The sequence below is a fragment of the Ammospiza nelsoni genome, chromosome 6 (genome assembly GCF_027579445.1).
Source record: "Ammospiza nelsoni isolate bAmmNel1 chromosome 6, bAmmNel1.pri, whole genome shotgun sequence".
In the NCBI taxonomy this organism is placed as follows: domain Eukaryota; kingdom Metazoa; phylum Chordata; class Aves; order Passeriformes; family Passerellidae; genus Ammospiza; species Ammospiza nelsoni.
In genome coordinates, this window is record NC_080638.1 from 20,410,369 (window position 1) to 20,430,528 (window position 20,160).

The window sequence follows — 20,160 nt, forward strand, 5'->3', positions numbered from 1 at the left end:
TTGAGCAGAGAATGGTTTTGAAACCAACAGAATGATGGCTTGAACACAACCAAGGTAGAAGTAGAAAAGTACTGCAGGAAAGCAACGTGTAAAGCACCCAGGAACTCGACAGAGCAAAAGCCACAGCAAATCCCATCACTTTCACCAAATTCCCTGCTGGCTCAGTGAATTGCAGTGACTTGGTGACCAGGATCACTGCGTGCAGCCTGGCCAGCTCAGCAGGACTCTGCTGCTCTCCACACAGCTAGGCGTTAAGCAGCCACCACCAAGGTTATACAACAAGGTTATTCTGTAATCATCTCGGTTCAGAAAGTATTTTGCACTGGCCGTCAATGCTTTTTGGGTTTTGTCTCGTCATCATCAGAGGGGAAGAAATGTGATCCAGCACAAGGGAAGATATTTACCAGAATGACAGGTTTTTGACGGAGTCCTGAATATTGCTATTGCTGAACACAGCTTTAATTAAACACTGCAAGCCCACCAATAGCTTTGTCTTCCTCAGCATAGCGCTCACAGAGAAATGACCCAATGCTCTCACCTGCTTTGCTATGCACCCCTTGATTGAGGGCATCTCCTTTTCCTGTATCCAAACTGGGCACCAAAATCCCATCTGGTCAGTGCAGCTCCCCAGAAGACTCCAGCACATGCCCCCATCTGCCATTTCAACAGGCACCTGAAGTTCCCTGCTCAAGAGCCAGCATCTCTTTCCTTGTCCAGCAGGGAATTGCCTTTAACTCTACTCCAGCTGGAGCACAAGAGCAAATGGAACTATTTCTTGGAGAAAAAGACCTCACGATTCACCACGGTGCCAGATTTCACTTCTGTGGGTGTTGTTTTCAAAGGAAACATTGCAAGGCAAGGCGGGGAGAACCAACTGCCCGCAGCAGGTTTGCTCACCCAGGCTCTTGGGCATCCCGGCTGTCCCAGCCACGCTGAGGGCCCAACCCGGGATGTCCCAGCATGGATGGCAGCCAGCACCGGGGGCTCCCGGGCCGCCCGGCCAGGCCGAGTGTCACCCCGAGCCCCCGCAGGGGGAGTGCGGGCTCGGTGCCCCGAGGGCCGTGAGGAGCTGCCGGGCAGGCGAAGCGTCCCTGGGCAGTAACCGGGCTCATCCGGGCAGCTCCTGCGCCCTTCATCAGCAGGGGGGCGGGCTGGGGGCTCCATAATTTATGGGGCGGAGGGAGAGGGGGTTTGTTTTGTTGTTTCCTTCTGTTTTGACCTCAGCGCAGCCCCGCCGCCACTCAAAGACCAGCCCAGGCCCTGGCAGAGCCCATGCCGGGCGCTCCAGCCCCTGCTCTGACCTCCACAGGCACCGCCGCCCCACACACACACAGCCGTACGAATCCTGCCCGCCAAACACACAGCCCTTCGCAGCCCCTCGCCATTCCCGTTCCCATTGCCATCTCGTTCCCATTCCCGCCCCGTTCCCGTTCCCACTCCCTTTCCCGCCCCGTTCCCGCTCCATGTCTCACCGCGGGGCGCATCCTCCTCTCCCGGTGCGCGCCCAGCCCGGCCCGCCGCCGAGCCCCGGCCGTCGCGCTCCCGCGCAGGCGCACTGGGATCACCGGCCGGGACGTGTAACAGCCGGCGGCGCACGGCGTCTCGCGAGAAGTCAATATAACTGTGCTGGGTAGCAAAACAACCACTACGGGGAATTAGCTCAAATGGTAGAGCGCTCGCTTAGCATGCGAGAGGTAGCGGGATCGATGCCCGCATTCTCCAGCTACCTTTTGTGCCCTCTGTCGCCAGCCCACTGCCTGCTTCCGCAGGCAGTGCAAGCCGCAGCTGTAGTGGTTTTGCCTTTTTAAATTCCTCATATTCTTATTTGCTTCCTTGACATTTTTAAAGACCACAGAATATGCCAAGTTGGAAGGGACCCACAAGGATCATCGAGTCCAACTCTCGGCCCAGCACAGGACTCCACAAGAGGCACACCCTGTGCCCCAGAGCGTTGTCCAAATGCTTTTTTAAATCTGTCAGGCTTGGTGCCATGACCACTTCCCTGGGGAGTCCTTTTCAGTGCCCAAAGGAACCTTTTTCTACTGTCCAGCCTAAACCTGCCCTGACACAGCTTCAGGCCATTCCCTTGGCTCCTGTCACTGGGCAGCAGAGAGAGGACATCAGTGTTTGTCCCTCCTCTTCCCCTCACAAGAAAGCTGGAACTGCACAGGCTCGACAGAGTGGAGGAGTGACCTCACCTGCTCCCCGTACAGCTACACAGATACCTTTGCCCATCCCATGCTTAAGGCAGGCAGAACACTGCCTGTGTATTCCTGGCACTGCAAGAGGGTCTTTTGTTTCCTTACTGAACATTGGACAAGGCCACGACAGTGAGCAGCACCCACTACATCCAGTTCTTCCCATGCAGCCCTGGCCCCAGCCCTCTCTCTCTCATCCCACCCAGAGCAGGAAAGCATTTGGAGATCGCTTCACCTGGAGGCCTCTGCTAGAGCCAAAACACTTGTTTGTCTTCTGTAAATTTAGGAAAAAATGAAAAAACCTCAAGGAGTCATTGATGCAGGTGCCATTTATTAACAAAAAGGTCGAGACCTTGCTCCCTGAATTTATCCAGGTGCAAAGTTCAAGCAAGTGCTTCACATTCTGCTTCTATTCTACCACAACAAGCCACAACAAACAACCAAAAGCTTTTAAAAAAAGAGAAGCTGTTTTTAAAAACTGATGGTGTATCATGGAAAAAAAACAGGATTACACTCAACTGGCAGGATTTCCATCCCTACCACGAACTGAACTGGGAATAAAACAATTCTGACCGCTTTCCTCAATTACATGCATAAGGAAATTACCTTTCTGGCAAATTTCAATGACAAAGAATGAAATTCAGCTTTCAACTGCTCACCAACCCCAGCCTATACCTGAGGAGACTCCAAAATATCCCACCCCCATGCCTTTGCAGCAAATTAATTCTGATAATCCAAGGAAGAACTGGATTAAAGAGAGGGTGCGGGGGGGGGGTATTACGGTACAAATCTTATGGGAAGCAGCTGAGGGAACTGGAGTTGTTTAGTCTGGGAAAAATGAAGCTCAGGAAACCCCATCACTTCTACAACTACATGAAAGGAGTTTTAGTGAGGTGAAGGGGTCTCTTCTCACAGGTGACAAGTTAGAGGATGAGTGGAAATGGCCTCAAGTTGTGTCATGGGAGGTTTAGATAGGATATTAGGAAAAAAACTATTATCTGAAAGGATGGTCAGGCATTGGAACAGGCTGCCCCAGGTAAGTGTTGGAATCCCCATCCCTGGAAGTGTTCAAAAGGCATGTGGATGTAATTTTGAGCTATGGTTTAGTGATGAACACAGTGATGCTGGGCTAATGGATTTACATGATCATTTTGAGGTCTTTCCCAACCATCGTGACTCTAGGATACAAAGTGATTTGTATCCTAGATTTGGGGCACAAATACCCATGAATTCTCATGGGTATTCTCATGGAGACTAGAGAGAGATGCCTCTAACTGGCAGAGGACATCTACTATTCCTTTCTGCAAAAAGGCAGTGCTGACATGCAAACTGAAGTCTGAAAACCAGATAAGTATATGGCTGTTGGGGTTCTTTTCCCTTCCAGATTTCATTCTTGCCTTTTAAAGCTGATTTAAACTTACACTTCTGAGTCCTATACAAACTAATGAAATAACCAGCTGTCCCTACAGTGGCCTTCAAAGTTTCAGCAAATTATTCAAGTCTTCCTGTGCAGCAGGATTTAACAGGAAAGTGAAATCCATTGCAGTCTCCAATTTCATCAGCTGCTGCACAGCTGGCATGAAGAGACTGTGCTGTCAAATACACCCTTGTTTCTGCTCTGGTCCTCTCGTTTTTCCCTCTAGCTGTGGCCCCATCTCAGCCCTCAACCCCTGCAATATCTTGGTGACCAAGGGCAACTTCGGCATGAGGGCAAACCAGAGGACCATAAGTCTGGTCAAACTGATGCTGCATCGCCCTCTGCAGACGGGCAGGCAAACACTGCGGCAGGCTGAGACAGAAGGTGAAGAAAAGCAGGGATGTGAGAAAAATTCCTCTGACAGTACTTTTTCTGCAGGTGTGTTGGTTGATGAACATATCTGGGGAGCTCCATTTTTTGGGGGCTCCATTTTCGCTGGACCCACGGTGAAAGACTGTATCTACAGGAGTAAAATATTACACATACACTCACAGAACTATTTCATTATAATCCTCTCCACTCCCAAAACAACAAAACCAGTGCAACATGGAAACAACAGCTTTTCTCTTACAAGAACAAGGCAACCACATCAGAACAGTAAGAATTTCCTCCCTAATGGTTTTCTTGTGGGAATCTATAATGAGGTGCCACAGTATGGAACATCCCTATGTGTGTGTGCACACACGCAAGTCAGGGTGAGCTATTGCCTGTATTTGCGGAAAAACCCAAACCTTGCTCAGCCACCTCACTAACGGCTTGCTACCAACACCTGATTATTGACCTCCTTTTATATTTTTTTTTTTTTTTTTTTTTTTTTAGCTCCTGAGGCATCAGTTAAGCCACAGTGTCAGGTTCTCCACTCTAGCTCCACAGATACTTTGCTCCCCAGTGCTTAATCAGCCCACTGACTCTTCAGGAATGCCCCAAGTTTTGCATTTCCTCACCCTACAAAGCCTTACTTCAAGTTTGCACACCAGCTCAAGGAACAAATGGCTTCCAGCAATGGATCAAGTAGGATATAAACAAATCACTCACTGCAACAAATGGAGCTGGGCACATGCTTACAGCTTGCTGTTTTGATCTCCACAGCTGAATTTATGGAATGAATTTTCTGGTAGAGATCACAGAGTCAAGTTAGAAAAAGATCTGTCACTACTCTTAGAAGTTTATTGTCTTTAATTACCATTAAGTATATGCACAGAGGCATCATAAGAGCAGAGAGGACAGAACAGGAAACTGCTAGAAGGGGAAGAGGCAGAGTTTTCAGTTTACACTAATGGCCTTAATTTAAGTATTCTTTTGTAAGTTTACTCTAGAGTTATGTGCATAAATTTAGTTTTACAATGAAGTAATCTTAAATGCAGAGACACATGTCAACTTCCTCAGATCCCAGGACCCGCACTTCATGCTTTCAAGCCAGCTGTGCCCAAAGGCAGCAGGGGCAAGATGGGCATCACCGTGCTCTCCCTCCCTGCTACAAAGACCAAAAGAGGGAGAGGATCTAAAAAAAGAGGAGATAAATTTGAATGAACTCAGAAAGGATAATGGGAAACTGTGATAAAGAGGGGAACACAGGGCAGATGTCACTGCCACACTCCTGAAGGCATCTTTAAGGAATCAGCCTGAGTCTGTACAAATAACCACATGGTTCCATGCCAGGAGTCTTCCACTGTTTCTGTGGCAACACACACACAGGTATTTCTTACTGGTGTTTGCTGTTGGCTTTCTCAGCCCCATTTTGTATCATTTCCTCTGGATCTGTGTGTATCTTGATGAGCAGGATGGCCTGTCCTGCTTGCTGGAAAAAGGGCAATAGATTTTTCCAGAAATGCTTTTTGTTGTCCCTGCAGTGAGGGCAGCCAAAGGGTTGACAGGGAGACAGAAGCACATAACCTTTTGGCATGGCTGTTTGGCCTATAAATCTAATATTTCACCAACACAGACCAGAGTGTATTAGGTGCTTTGCCCAGGGCAGGAGGTCTACAGAAGGCCCATGTGACATGAACCTCTCTGAAATCTCTAACAAACACTAGACTTTGGCCTTTAGAGACTCCTGATAAGTGCAGTGAAGCGGGAACCAAGAGCAGAGAGATGCCAGCAGTGGCTGGATAGGCAATGACACCTTTGCTGCTGGGCTGAATGACAGGCATCGACTCCAAATTGCCTGATCGACTGGGAGATCTCCTGTCAGCATAAACTGTTTTCCTAACACTGGTGGTCTTCCTGAAACCATCGTGCCAAGCAAAAAGGGCAGAGACATCCTGCACCAGCCTCAGCATCCCCTTCATTTCCTGCCAGGGAGCATCCAACAAACACCAAAGCCAGGAGGTCGGGCCATCCCCAAGACCTTGCCCGTGCTTCAGCAGGTTTCAGGTCAGACCCAGAAGCACAAGGACTGTTCTAGCAAATTCTTTGTGTGGATTTCCCTGAGAGGGAATAGGGAAGAGGTGAATTCTTTGGCTTTCAACTCTCTTCTGGGCACTGAGAAAGGTGGGTTTTTGCTCATTGGGCTCTCCTGGTGATTGGTTCCCATCTCCTCCAGAAGAAGGGTAATAAAAGCAGCTGGAGGGAGAGCCTCTAGTGTTTCTCCTGTGGCTCAACAAAGGCTCTGTTTCCCAGGTCATCACTCTACCATCATCTCTGTCAGCATCTGCAGCTAAAGGAGGGAAAGACAAATCTGTCCTGCTGCTGGATCATTTGCTGGCTATTGAAACATTAATTCATCATCACACCACTGAGAATGGGGGAAGAAGGCAGGTTACCTCAACCCACAGCTATTGTGCAACGCAGCTGGATTGATGGCAGGGTTTTCCTTGAGGAGGAGAAGAACCAGTGGGAATTTAGGAGACGGAAGTATAGGAGTGAGGTCCAGGCTTGCTGCTGAGGGGCAGTTTTAGGGAGACACAACCAGGGCTGTGCCCAAGGGACCCTTTCAGGCAGTGTGAGCATTCAGCTTGAGCAGAAGCAGGGAGCTGCCTGTGTCCCAGGCCCTGCTGGGAAGAGGGATGCAGAACCCCCAGGTAAGGTGACAGGTAGGCAGTAATGTGCTCAGCATCACTCCTAGGCCTGGCAGGACAGGCTTGCCTGGAGAATGGAGAGACTACACAAACTCCATCATCTCTACCCACACTTCAATACTGCTGTGGCCTCATTTTCGGATGGATCCTTCAGTGGCAACTACTCCCTTGCTCTGGGCTAAACAATGGCGAGTGGCCACATGATCCGGTGTGAGAAGTAAAAGCTGCCTCTGTCATCATCAGGAGCTTTTTGCAACATTTGCTTCATCACAAGCCAGACACAATTGTGTGCACAGCGCTTGTTCTGCAAGGCCCTGAAGAGCTGCCACGGGAGGAAAAAAGCCGTCAGAGCCCAAAACTGTTTCCCTCCCTCTAGCAGGCACCGTGTGTACGACAGCAGAGGTTGCGTGGTAACGGCAGCAGGAAGGCGCCAGCTCGGCCCCCTCGCTCCCGCACAGAACCGACAACAGCAAGGTACGTACCAGCGGCAAAGGCGGCTCTGAAACTCCCGAAACTTTCCCTCCTGCTGCCCGGGGAGGAGCACGGAACCATTTTAAAGCCGTGCTTTGTGGGGAACAGCTGGTTGAGCTTAGTTGAACTGTTGTGCGAGCCAGGGTTATGGGAAGAGGGTGTTGGTAGGAAGAAAAATCTGGGGGAGATGCTGAGATTTTGGGAGTGGAGGGAGAAAGGCAAGTCGGGGTGTTGCCTAGTGCCTCTCGGCACTTCAAAACCTTTCTTTGTTCCGTCTTGTGAAAATCTGAATGAGCTTTTACCGGGGCTAAAACTACCGGGGAACAATAGGGAGGGAGGCAGGGAGTAGCCGGCAGGCGGAGGAGGAAGGGAGCCAAGGGATGACGAATGCCTTCCAGCCCTGAGCAAGCGCTGCCACCCTCGCCCTGCCTGGGGCGGGTGTGGGGACAGCCGCTGGTCACTGGGGTCGGCTGGGGGCGGTGACACGGGGACAGCCCGGCAGGGCAGCAGGCCTGGCACAGCACAGGCCCGGGGCGCCCATCCTCCACTGCTGTCACAGCTCCGTTCCAAAGAGCTCAGAAAGAGAGAGGGGCCTTTGTGCCAGCGACGTGCAGCTCCCTGCCCGGCGTGTTGCACTAAGGAGGGAACGCGTCCTGGATAGGACTGGTGACAGGGATAGGGAGCAGGCACTTCCCAGGCCCTCCAAGCTGGCCCCCATGCACAGCTGTCTGTAAACTGGAAGTCAGGGAGACCACTGAGGATATTTTTGTTTCCAGTTCACACAATTCCTAGCTCTGGGCTCCCTGGGGAAGTCCCGTCTCCCCTAGCAGAGACCTTGCCGTGGTGCCTCTGCCCTGGGTGACCTGCCTGCATTCCCATCTTGCTGCAGGTCCCGGCACACAGCAGTGGTTGGTACACTGCCTCATTTTATGTTTGATACTCCCACCCTGTATGCATCCCCTCATTATAGGGATTTCTCCTTCTCCTGCCTTGTTTCCTGTGTATCCCAGTGCTCCTGCTCAGTGGAAAGAGCATCAGGGAGACCAGGGTGGATGTGGAAAAAAAGGGCAACAGGAGATAGGAGTAAAAGAGGACAAAAATAGAGAAGCTGGTGAGATGAAAAAGAGGAAATTCAGAGTAAGAGGAGAGATAGCAGAAAAAAGGAGGAAGGAAGGAAGGAAGGAAGGAAGGAAGGAAGGAAGGAAGGAAGGAAGGAAGGAAGGAAGGAAGGAAGGAAGGAAGGAAGGAAGGAAGGAAGGAAGGAAGGAAGGAAGGAAGGAAGGAAGGAAGGAAGGAAGGAAGGAAGGAAGGAAGGAAGGAAGGAAGGAAGGAAGGAAGGAAGGAAGGAAGGAAGGAAGGAAGGAAGGAAGGAAGGAAGGAAGGAAGGAAGTGGGAGGAAATGGGAGGAAAACAGAAAGTAAAAAGGGAAAAAGAAAAAAAGAAGTGAGGAAAAAGGAAGGAAGGAGATATGAAGGAAACAGATAAAGGAGAGTAGAGGGGGAAAGAAAGAAGAGGAAAGAGGGAAAGAAGGTCAGAAAAGAGGGGGAGAGGGAAGCAGGGAGAAGTCAGGAAAAATTAAGAAAGGGAAAGACAAATGGAAAAGAGAGGGTAAAAAGCGTTAAGTGTCAGAGAGGGCAGGGAAAAAGGGAGAGGGGGGAAACGGAAGGAAAAGAGTAAGAAAAAGGGAGAGAAATAGGAAAAGGGGGAAGAAAGGGAAAAAGGGGAGGAGGGACAGATCCTGCTCCTCCCCGCCGCGATACGAGGCGGAGCCGGGCCGGAGCCGGCGGCAGCTGCGCGGTGGCGGCACGGCGGTAGGAGCTGGGGAGCCGGGCCGGGCCGGGCCGAAGGGAGCAGGGAGGGCAGAAAGCTTGGGAGGGAGAAGCGCTGCTGGCGGTGCGGGAGGCGGCGGCGCGGGGGGAACCGGGCAGGGGCGGTGGCGGCAGTGCCCCAGGATAGGACCGGGCCGCTGCCCGGGACCCCGAACAGGATCCCCCCTTGGCTCGCAGGAAGGTGCAGAACTCGGGGCCGGGGGAAGAACTCTCTGTCGACCGGGGCGGGGGTAGAACGGGAGAGTGCCCGAGCGACGCGGGGAGGGAGGGCTGTGACAGTCCGGCTGCCACTGTCCCCTCGCGTGTCGCCGCTGGCCCCGATCCCCATCACCCCGCGACACGTGGGGCTGTGGTGCGATCCCACGGAGGCCGTGGGCCGGGATTCCCGGCAGCGCTCGCGTTGGGAAGGGAAGGGCAGCGGCCGAGCGCGTCCCGAGCTCCCGGTGCCGCTGGCACCGTGTCCCGGTCCGGCCGCCGCTGCCGAGCGCCGCCCCGCCCCACGTGGGTGCCGCGTTTGTTGTGGGCGCGACCTGACGGCAGCGCTGGCACCGGGCCGGCCGCCGGGAAACGCCGCTTTGGGATCCCCGCGATGTTACGGCGGCACGAGGGGACTGCGAGGAGGGAAGACGATGGGAACTGCCTGCAGCTCACATTCCGATGGGATAGCTCAGGGATTATTTCTTTTTCATGCTCCGTAGTCTGAGTCATGCTGGGCAAACCAGCCGACCAAGGCTGCATTTTGTCACCTACTACAGCGCTGCCTTCTTTAACCCCATCCCTAAACCTAGGGCTCAGCCTTGGCAGGCTTTTGTGCACGTTTGTCTGGAGCTGTTCTGCACAGCACTCTGTTTACATCACTTCAGAAATGCAGTTTGCAGACAAAAAAAAAAAAAAAAAAAAAAAAAAAAATCTGCTTACCAGCTTCTCTGTACTTGGATTTGCCCAACCAGAGTAGTCTTTCAAACCTTGGATATCAATTTGTGGAGGAACACTTCTCCCATCCATGCAAGTTCCACTTCTCACATACAGACACATGTCCAGCAGGATTTTTAATTTGAGCCCAGGCAGTTCTCATGCTCATCATCCTCATTGACCCAAATTCTCTCAAAAATACCCCAGTTTTAAGTACAGCTTGAGGGTCCACAGTGGGTCAGGTGTGCCATGCTGGTGGAATGGGTGTCTGTGTGGCTCAGCAGTGCAGTAGTGAGTAGCACCAGTGTCTCTATAAAGCTCCTTCTGGTTAAGCTCCCTTGGAGGGGGATGGGGAATGTCTTATTCTCATACAAGCAGCCTCCAGATAACAGGCTTTTGCCATATCTCTTGAGGATTCCTGTGCTTTTTTCCTCTCAGAGGAAGGCCTTCCCAAGTCCCAGACAAAACCAACTCTCCTGACCTTGTACTGGTGTTTGCAAGTTTTGGAAAATTATAATCTGTCCCCTTTGCACAGTATGGCTCATGGCTGAGAGCTGGGGGGGATTGAAGAACATCGTTGCTTCTCAGTCAATTAAAAAAAAAAAAAGGTCATTTTATCTTGTTTTAATTTTCAGGTCTTATCTCAGCTGTCAAAATGGAGCTTGACATCCAGTGTGAAGAGATGAGCCCATCTAGATGGGCTGAACTTCTGACCACAATGAAATCCTGCAAAACCATCAGGTAAGTAAAGTGTTGTGTATTCTCTCTTTTGAGTAAGAACTGTTGCATTTCTCTCCTGTGCTTTTCATCTTCAGAACTGTTTGACCTGGAACTTAGAAATTGACCTGGAACTTAGAAATTGCACAGCAACAGGAATACCTATTTTTGTCCAGAAAGTTAATTTAAAGGGTGGATAAATCCCCATCCTCTTGCAAAGCTTTATCAACTACAGATAAATATCCTTTGTTATGAAGTAATGTTGCCCTGTTTCTTGGTGTGCCATAGGGCTCAGCTAGGTAATGTGATTTAAATATTTGACCACCATTTTGGTTATTCTGCCTTTGCCTCTCAAGAGGGGGAAGACATCTCTCTGTGCTTATTGGGTTGCACACTCTTTGGGTTGCAGGCTTGATGCTGTCAAGTGATTTTGGCTTCAGTAGTCAGGTACAAGCCGTGTGCCATCAGCTTTTAATTCTGCACTTGATCTTCAGAAGTACCAGCCTTGTTTGTTGAGCAAACAATGGGAGGGAACCATCTCCTGGGGTCTAAGGTGTAGGACAGGGCCCAGAAGAGTCTTTCCCCTCTGCTGTTTGGGAACTCACACTTCATGGGATGGCATCATCCTGCTGGGGCTGGAGAGGATGGGCCACTTCATGCCAGCAGTGCCTCGGAGGGAATTGGATATGGTGAGGGCAACTTCCTTTTGTTTTGCAAAGCAGGCAAAGCTTCATGGGCCTGGCCTTGACTTCCCAAGGCCTGCCTTGGGTGGCAGAAAGCAGTGGGATGGTTGTCTCCTGGCAGAGGCCGGGCTGCTCCAGAGGCAATGGATAAGGCTGACTGCTGCACGGGTTGTTTCATCAGTGTTGAGCATGATCCCATTGGAATCCATGTCTTCTTGCTGGGGGAGGGAAGGAGAACCCTCATAGAGCCTCAGTTTCCTACTGTTGTGTAAGGAGAAATGACCAGGCAAATTTTGGCACTCCTGGCTGTGGCTGTGCCTGGGACTATATGGTTCTCAATGACACCTTCTTTTTGCTCTGTTCTTTTCTGCCTCCCTCTATACCTCTCCTAGCTGTCCTGTGCTCCTTTCCTTGGCTCTCCTTTCAATTAAATTCATCCTCATCCATTCAGTAGCACCTAGAAGAATGCTCATATCCCGTGGGGGAAGCTGCTGCCAAACTGCAAACTCAGGGTTTGTGTGCTGAGATTCCTGCTGGAGGGAGATGGTGCAAACCAGCATGACTCACCTGCAAGACACCAACCTGCTGATGAGTGTCTCTGGGCTGGCTGCAGTTCTCAGTGCAGAACCAGTCTGACACCTGTAAGCTGGCAGGTGGTTTGTCACTGTCACTGTTTTAGTGGAGGTGCTTCCTCCAGCTGTAGGAGGATGATTTGTGCCTACTTCTGTGCAGCACAGAGGAGGAGCAAGGCTTGGGAAGCTGCCCTCCAGCCCATCCTGTGGTGCAGCCCAGAACACATCTTGGTTTGACCCAGCAGGCCCTGCACATACTATGGAGCCATCCCAGGAACTGCAGGAGCACTGCCCACTCTGCTTTCATGAGCAGTGCTCCAGCCCAGGAGAGCAGAGCAACTCTGAGGACTAAAGTGCTCCTTCTGTCCTTGTCTTTCAGGTTGGATGACTGCAATCTCTCCAGCAGTAACTGTGAGGATCTCTCTTCCATCATCAATACAAATCCATCCCTCACAGAGCTGAAGCTGAACAACAATGAGCTGGGAGATGAAGGTGTTGAATACCTTTGTAAAGGGTTGCTGACCCCAAGCTGTAGCCTACAGAAGTTATGGTAAAGCTCCCCTGATTGTCTTGCTCTATCATACTGTCACAGATGAGTGTTTTGAGGTCTCTTAAAGAATCAAAGGCAGGTTTACTATAAAAGTGAAAGCACAACAATATGTTGATAAGGTTCACTCTACTACCTACTAGATGGTTAAAGCACATAGAGAAAAAGCAAACAAAAATCTAAAGTCAATAACCAATGTCAACTGCAGAATTATCTACATGGAGGCTGGGAGAAGGGGGAAGGGTGAGGACAGGAAAAGGTGACTAAAGAAGACAGTCCTTTTGAATTTCAAGTTTCAGAATCTTTGCTAAACCGAGTTCTGAACTGGACCAATACTTTAGGCCTTAAAGTTTTAACAGCACTTAAACTTAACAGCACTTCATTAATAGCTTGGGTTAAACAATTTAACAAAGGTTCATATAGAATTTACTATAATGCACAGGCCTAACTTACATGTCCAAAGTACTTAATAATCTAGGACAGTAACAGTCACAGTCCACTTGGTACAGTATATTCCCACTCACAAGCACACAAACCTAAAGGAGAATGTACAAGGTGCTCACCTGTGGAAAATTCCCCTCAAATTCAATGAAGGACTCACATCAGGTGCCTTTGAGGCTGAACCTCAGGCAGTGGGGGTGCCAGCCCAGGATCTGTCATCCTTCAGCGATCCTCAGAATGCAGCAAACTGGAGGGTTCCCTGGCTCTGGGAGGCATTTTATGGAGGCACCCCACCACATTATAGCATTAGCGGGCTTCCCTCAGCAACCCTGGTGCAAGAGCTGTAGTCAGAGCCAGTGGCTGCTGCCTCTGCTCCTCAGAAGCCCTCAAAGAGGGCTTCTGCCTTCTCTGTTCAGCATCTCTTCTCCAGGGTACAGGACTCCTCCAGCTCCCAAGAGGAATCTGGGATCCTCAAAACACAAACTTGTAAGAATAATATGACTTTTGGTTCAGATATTGAAGTCCCTGTGCCGCCTGCAATGAGGAATCAGGCAAACAGGAAGAAAGTTGACTGTGAAGCTGATGCAACTGCAGCTCTCTGATGGACCTTCAAGAAGTAACTGTGGTACTCTGTACTTGAAGACTTAAGTAAATTTTCAGAGAGTTTGCCCTAGGCTTTAGATTTCTCCATATGCTCAAGTAACATCCTGGGGTTTTCAGTTCTGTAGAAAAACATTGTCCATTTTTGGTATTGTGATAAGGTGCCTTAAATAAAAGAGAAATCATATAAAAAGGAAATAAAAGGAAGAGGAATATAAAGAGGAATGAATAAGAGGAATAAGAGGAATTAAAAGAGCAAGCAAACCCAAGTCAAACCTCCCTGCACAACATCTCTCTATTGCTCCAAAGTCTTATCCAATAATTCTATAAACAACCCATAGCAATATCAGCACAGTTCCTATGCTACGTCCCCAAGCCTGAGTGCTGAAGGATCAACTTCATAGATCTTTCTTGTACTATACCATTAAACTAAATTATATCCATGGTTGGATGAGATTTTAACTTCTACCAACTCTGGATCACATTTCTAGAGGGGGCAAGAAATCATAAGATGCCTTGCTTTATCTCTGGGGTCAGCCTCCTGATATTTAAACCAGTTCCATAAGTGGTTTAGGGTGAATCCTTATTCTGCTGGAGATGCTGTAGGAGTGATTACTCTGAAGGAAGCATGCAAGCTATTGTTTATGGCATAGGTGTAGTAGATAAAATATTATGGCACACCTGCAAAATAATGGTACTAACCTGGACAAACCACTTGCACACCATCAGAGCTGTGTTGTCCTTTCTGAGCTTCAACCTCAGCAGATAAAGCTCTCTGAGAAGAACCTCTGTAATTCTGAGTGCATTTCCCTCTCTCCTGCAGGCTGCAAAACTGCAACCTGACGAGTGCCAGCTGTGAGACCCTGCGCTCCGTCCTCAGTGCCCAGCCATCCCTGACAGAGCTGCATGTAGGGGATAACAGGCTGGGAACTGCTGGAGTGAAGGTGCTGTGCCAAGGGATGATGAACCCCAGCTGTAAGCTGCAGAAGCTGCAGTAAGTAGTCACTGGGCTTTTTCAGTCATCATACATGCTTGCTTTTCCCTTGACACAAGCAGGAGTTTTGCTGCCAGGTGTGGATATGTTCTTGTTTTACCTGAAATTGTCATATTTATTCATGCAGGTGGATCTTGTGGGTTTAGAAGTCAGGTGTCTGTTCCCATAGGCTTTGTTTAGCCCTTCTGGCAGTGGTGGCTGTAAATGCAAGACCTCTCAGATGCCCAGGAAACATCAGATTCTGCTGCCCTTGGTCCTTATTTCATGACTGAGCAGGACCTGGGCGTATTTGCAGCCCCCAGCTCCCCCTGGGCAGGCCCAGAGTTGAGGCTCTTGATGGTGTTGCAGTGCAGAGCTCAGCCCTGTGCTCCAAGCTGCCTGTACACTGATTCAGTGGAAGCCTAGTGTAAAAATTGGTCTTGCTAGGGTCCTCTGGGATCTAGTTTAAGAATTAATGCTTCCTGAAATGAGCAGAGAGATGCTGTTAAAAGCTTACAGTTATGTCTGGTTTATGCATTGCCTGATCTCAACTCATATTGGCACATTTTCTGCCCTGGCTAACACACACCAGGCTCAGCTGATTGTTCTTGGTAGCAGGATGTGTAAGGAGGGTTGTCTTTTTGCCTGGACTTCTTTTCTTCTTGCAGGCTGGAGTACTGTGAACTCACAGCTGATATTGTGGAAGCTCTCAATGCTGCTCTGCAAAGCAAGCCCACCCTGAAGGAGCTCAGCCTGAGCAACAACACACTGGGAGATACAGCTGTGAAGCAGCTGTGCCGGGGCCTGGTGGAGGCAAGCTGCAACCTGGAGCTACTACAGTAAGGAAGAGCTGCTCATCTCCAATGGCAGCTAGTGCTGCTGCTAGTCACACCATCCATAGACAGGAAAAATTGTTGTCAGGAGTGCTTGAAATGTAGGCCAGATTTTGGCTGGCTCAGATTTATGTAACTGGAAACTGCACATAAAGGTCTGGGGCTTTCAGTTTTGGGGTTTTTGGCACTCCAGGTTAAACCACCACTTACTAAGGGAGACTGCTCACCTGTGTCTCAGAGCAGAGGAACAATCACCCTCAGTGGCTCTAGTTCCTAAACTGGAATTACCAGCCTGTTGAGTATACTTATTCAGAGTCCTTTTTTTGCTTCAAAACAAAGGTGCTGGGTTTGGCCTCATTTCTGTGGTAAAGCCCATGAAGGGCTTTCTGGGAAAAGCACAATTCATTTTATCTTGCCCCTGAGGTTCAGCAGGGACTCACTGTGTGATGCTGCCAAAAGTTCCTCTTAAAAAGGACAACTGATAAAAGGGAAGTTTGGCAAGAATCATCCTTGCATTAATGCATATGAATGGCTGGGTCAAAGTGCCCTGCAGCCTCATGAAATGCAGAAGCAGTGTGTTGCCTCACCCAGACTCCCATCTAGGATATCTGTATCTTCTCTTAACCTTGCAGGATGTAGCAGTGCCTGGCTGAGCTGCACTGGTTTGCGGCAAGGACCCTTCTCAGTCTGACCTGGGGTATTGGGGTGTATCTAACACAGGTGGGTCTGGAGCAGCAACTCCAACTGTGCTTTTTCCCGCAGCCTGGAGAACTGTGGCATTACCAGCGACAGCTGTATGGACATTAGTGCTGTTCTCAGGAACAAGTCATCTCTGATGGATCTTTCTGTGGGGGACAACAAGATCGGGGACTCCGGTCTGGCTCTGCTGTGCCAGGGACTGATGCATCCTAGCTGCAAAATCCAGAAGTTGTGGTAAGGGTGGGCAGAGGTTTCTTATATCCCTTCTGCAGCCTCTGAGGTTTAGGTTGTGCTGCTGGTTTGCTCCAAAGTGGAAATTTTTCATTTACCCTTTATGATCAAAAAAAAAAAGTCTCAGCCGCAAATCAGTTAATTCCCAAAAACTGGGTGGAGAACACCATGAACAAGTAGGACCACACTGAAATTGCTTGGATCAAATTCTGGTGAGAGGGCAAATGGAAGTTTATGATGGCATTGTCTTGGCTTCCAGTTGAGTTAGCTGTCTGCTAGAATTGCATATTTCTGTTTCTTTTTTTGTGTGTTACAAGCAGAACTTTTGGTGCAGCAAGTGGAAAGTAAGGAAAGGAGGAAGCTGTGTGGTATGATGTATGAAAGGACACAAGAAAATAAGACATTGTAACCAGAAATTCAGAATACTAAAACAGGACTCTGTTTTCTAATCTCAGTCATTCTTGGGAGAAAATAACATTTTGTTCTTCCCTGCAGGTTATGGGATTGTGATCTCACAAGTGCTAGCTGTAAAGATCTCTCCAGACTCATCAGTACAAAGGAGACCCTCACGGAGATCAGTCTGATAGACAATAACCTGAGAGACTCAGGGATGGAAATGCTCTGTCAGGCACTCAAGGATCCCAAATCTAAACTTCAGGAGCTATGGTGAGCTGCTGTCAAGTTTCACATATCTACTGCCTTCTTTGGAGGCCTCACTGAAGAACGATGTAAGGTGAAGTAATGCCCACCCACATAAATCCTCAGTTGTGATGGTTCCATAAGCAACTCCTGCTGGTTGTTATTGAATGGATTTATAGAGTTAAAAAGGGCTTTTCTAGACTTAAAGACTTTAAAAGGATTTGTATTTCTAAACTCAGACACTTTGAAGATGTGCCCCATCACAGTTATCCTGTTACAACTGAAAGGAGACCAAGCATCACTTGCAGAGCTTCTAATTAATTGTTTTATCATGCAGCAAATGACAGTTAAGAGACTTTTGAAGTCTGAAAGGCCTGATGAAATAGCAAAATGAGTGCTGTGATCAGATATCTCAGGTTCTCCACTGGAGCTAAACTCTCTCACTAATGAGACAAAAGAAAGCTCTAGTGACATTAAACAATTCTTATCATCCTGTCCTGTTAACTGTCTTACCTTTTAGGCTAGGATGGTCTAGGAGGGGAAATTTGTTCTTTCACTTAGAACCTGAATTTTCCTACATTGCAGATTTAGCTCGTGCCCCTAGCTGGGTTCTTGCCCTGGTGGCCTGGAAGTCAATGGGGTGCCTCAGGAGTGCAGTGGAGCCACCAGTGACTGTTAGAGCAGCACACTTCATCCTTCCTTGTTCCTGTGCTTCTTGGGCAGGTGCCTTTCCTAGGTGCATGCTCCAAGACAGACATCCCACATAAAGAGTGGGAGAGGTGCTGCCTAGAAAGGACTGAGCAGACAGACATTGAGAGGAGTACAGTGATTGCAGGAAAGCCCTGGTTCCTCTGTTCCCACTGTCTGGGCTCCTGTTAAATAAATGTAAAGAAGTGAACAGTGCCTGATAGTCTCTAGGTGACCCACCTAGATCTCATCTCACTTTTGCCTTGCAGGGTTAGGGAGTGTGGGCTCACTGCTGCTTGCTGCAAGGCTGTCAGCTCTGCCCTCAGCACCAACAAGCACCTGAAAGTACTGCACATAGGTGAGAACAAGCTGGGAGATGCAGGTGTGGAGCTCCTGTGTGAAGGGCTGATGCACCCCAACTGCAACATCCAGTCCCTCTGGTAAGCTGCACTCTCAGAAGTTGTCTTCTCTCTTGCTATCTGAATTCACCCTTTGTCTTCTGCTTCCATGGTCCTTATGGGTGCCAGCACAAGTGCTGGTCCAGCCTCACTAGAAGGAGCAGGCAGCCAGCTGGAGCATCACCTCCAGCCCTAGGGTGGGATTTGCCTTCCCCATGAATGAGCCTGTTCCCTTCCCAGCTGGGCCCACCTCTGGGCTGTGTGATGCTCGGTGCTTGTTCTCTCCATGCTGTTGGACAGAAGCTGGAGCTGTGCTCTGATGCCTGAATTCACAGTGAGTGAGTGAAGCAGATGGGTCATGGGAGACATCAGTAAGACTTACAAGTCTGTCCCAGAAAGTGTCTTTTGACCACTTAAAGCTACTTGGTCATCAACTGAGAGGGCTCAGTTGCCCTCTTTAGAGAGGTGGTTGCAAGTCTCAAGTATAGTGATAAGAAAAGATGATGCATGATGGTGAATTTGGGAATAACTTCAGTGAGTTCCTCCTGTGCCCATAGCCACACACTGTTATGCTTTAGGGAGGCCTTTGAGGTGTTCAGCAGTCACCACGAGGGCAGCTGTGTCTGTGGCAAGACCACAGGCCAGCCCCTGCTGATGTCTCAGAGATGCCATCTTTGCCAGGATCTCTGGTCCATGTTGGGGATGTCCACACCTGCTGCCCGGGTGTGGGCAGGGTTTCCTGGAGCCAGGGCTCACTGTGCTGGCCTCTCCCTCCTCTCCCTGCAGGCTGGGGAACTGTGACCTGACAGCAGGCTGCTGTGCCACCCTCGCCACCGTCATGGCCACCAAGCAGTGCCTCACTGAGCTGGACCTCAGCTACAACCCTCTGGAAGATGAAGGCATCAGGAAGATCTGTGAAGCCTTGAAGAAGCCCAGCTGCAATGTGCAGCAGTTAATGTGAGTGATGGTGGTAGCCCTGGCAGGGGTGGGAGGCTGCTGCTGGTCAGGGACTAAGGGGGTCCTGGGCTGTAAAGCCAATTTTTGGCTGCTCTTAAAGCTAGAAGGGCCCTGCCTGGCATATGACCTTCCCATCCTGGCCAGTTGTGCCTCTGACTCTTCCCTTAACAGGAGGATGCTCACTAAATCTCGCTTGCCTTTTTGTTTTGGTGTAGTTTGTATGACATTTTGTGGAGTTCTGAAGTGGATGATGAACTGAGAGCCTTGGAAGAGTCCAAGCCTGAAGTGAAGATAATTTCATGAGTGGTGACTGCCTGCAGAACAACGTCAAAGCAATGTCCTCTTCTTAATCTGAACTTTCCATACGTAAAACTAATTAACTTAATAGGGAATTTTCTTGTACCAAAACCATTTGTGGATTCCCTGAGTGGGTGTCTGGGGAGCTGATCAGCCTTCTCTGCGTCTCTGGATGTACTAACTGTGAGACCCATGAAAGCTGCAGCATCACTAGCCTTGAAATAAACAATTACTGTCTTGTAGAAGTGGGTCTCCAGCCCTTAGGAGCTCTTTAATCCTGTAATCCCTTCTAACGAATTAGTTGGGCTTTAAAGAGAGCTCCTTCCCAAGGCAAGAGAACTACCCACTGGATTGTTACTGGGTGGTGCTTTTGATAGGTCTTTGGGGAAGGCTTTCAAAAAAACCTACATGTTTTTAATCTAAAATTGAGCTCTCCCCTGTCTTTCCCTAAAAGAGCTCTTGGAAAAGCAGTGGTGGCCAAGGCACTAGAGAAAAAAGAAATGAGCAGCTGTTCAGCTGTGCAATGTCAAAATTCATGTCCTTTGAAAAGTGATTTTCCTACAAACAAAAGATGCTGTGTGCATTTCTGCTAGTATGGGAAATGATTTAATGATTGATATGTTTGATCTGGCAAAGAGTAGTTCTACAGGAACTTTATACTTAATTTTTCTACTTATAAAAATAAATATATCTGTATATTTCTCCTTTAAGACCAATGTAGTTATTTGTGAACTGCAACACTACCAACACCTTGGTTTACTTGTTTGTTTTTGGTAAGTCCCTAGCTGAAACATGCCAGGAGAAGATCTTAGTCAAGGCTTTAGGTAAAGAACAAGCCTAGAAGACATTTCAGTTTTCAGGGGACACTGGGGTTTCATGCCCAGAGTTGTAACAAACCCTTGTTCCTACAGAAAATGCAGCTGCTGCACACCTAAACCACAAAAGAATGAATATGGATTTAAAAATAGACAAGGCAAGCCTG

The 20,160-nt window shown here is 49.1% G+C and overlaps 2 protein-coding genes and 1 non-coding gene across 4 annotated transcripts in view; 2 read left to right on the forward strand and 1 right to left on the reverse strand.

Moving 5' to 3' along the window:
* Positions 1-1,537, reverse strand: part of LOC132074547 (USP6 N-terminal-like protein) — a 75,764-nt gene extending 74,227 nt beyond the window's left edge. Inside the window, exon 1 of the mRNA XM_059474414.1 lies at positions 1,473-1,537. The gene's annotated coding sequence lies outside the window, so the exon portion shown is untranslated. The remainder of the gene's footprint in view (positions 1-1,472) is intronic.
* A 112-nt stretch (positions 1,538-1,649) lies between these two features.
* On the forward strand, positions 1,650-1,722 carry TRNAA-AGC (transfer RNA alanine (anticodon AGC)). Its single transcript has one exon. It is a non-coding gene; the product is annotated as a tRNA-Ala (tRNA).
* Positions 1,723-7,072: 5,350 nt separating this feature from the next.
* On the forward strand, positions 7,073-19,888 carry RNH1 (ribonuclease/angiogenin inhibitor 1). 2 transcript variants are annotated; one of them, XM_059474027.1, is made up of 10 exons: positions 7,073-7,166; positions 10,540-10,645; positions 12,256-12,426; positions 14,288-14,458; positions 15,106-15,276; positions 16,033-16,203; positions 16,696-16,866; positions 17,796-17,966; positions 18,711-18,881; positions 19,097-19,888. In XM_059474027.1, exons 2-10 carry the CDS (start codon positions 10,560-10,562, stop codon positions 19,182-19,184), a joined length of 1,371 nt encoding a protein of 456 aa, XP_059330010.1. In that variant the 5' UTR covers positions 7,073-7,166; positions 10,540-10,559; the 3' UTR covers positions 19,185-19,888. The 2 variants fall into 2 exon arrangements, with proteins under 2 accessions (XP_059330010.1, XP_059330011.1); XM_059474028.1 differs by lacking the exon at positions 7,073-7,166 and adding an exon at positions 8,928-8,974.
* Positions 19,889-20,160: the final 272 nt, after the last annotated feature.

What these genes read in the sequence shown, in the direction of transcription:
- RNH1 (XM_059474027.1), top strand. Translation starts at nt 10,560, where the DNA reads ATGGAGCTTGACATCCAGTGTGAAGAGATGAGCCCATCTAGATGGGCT. An exon ending in AAATCCTGCAAAACCATCAG is followed by an intron (nt 10,646 to 12,255) that starts GTAAGTAAAGTG and finishes CTTGTCTTTCAG; the next exon opens with GTTGGATGACTGCAATCTCT. An exon ending in TCTAAACTTCAGGAGCTATG is followed by an intron (nt 16,867 to 17,795) that starts GTGAGCTGCTGT and finishes TTTGCCTTGCAG; the next exon opens with GGTTAGGGAGTGTGGGCTCA.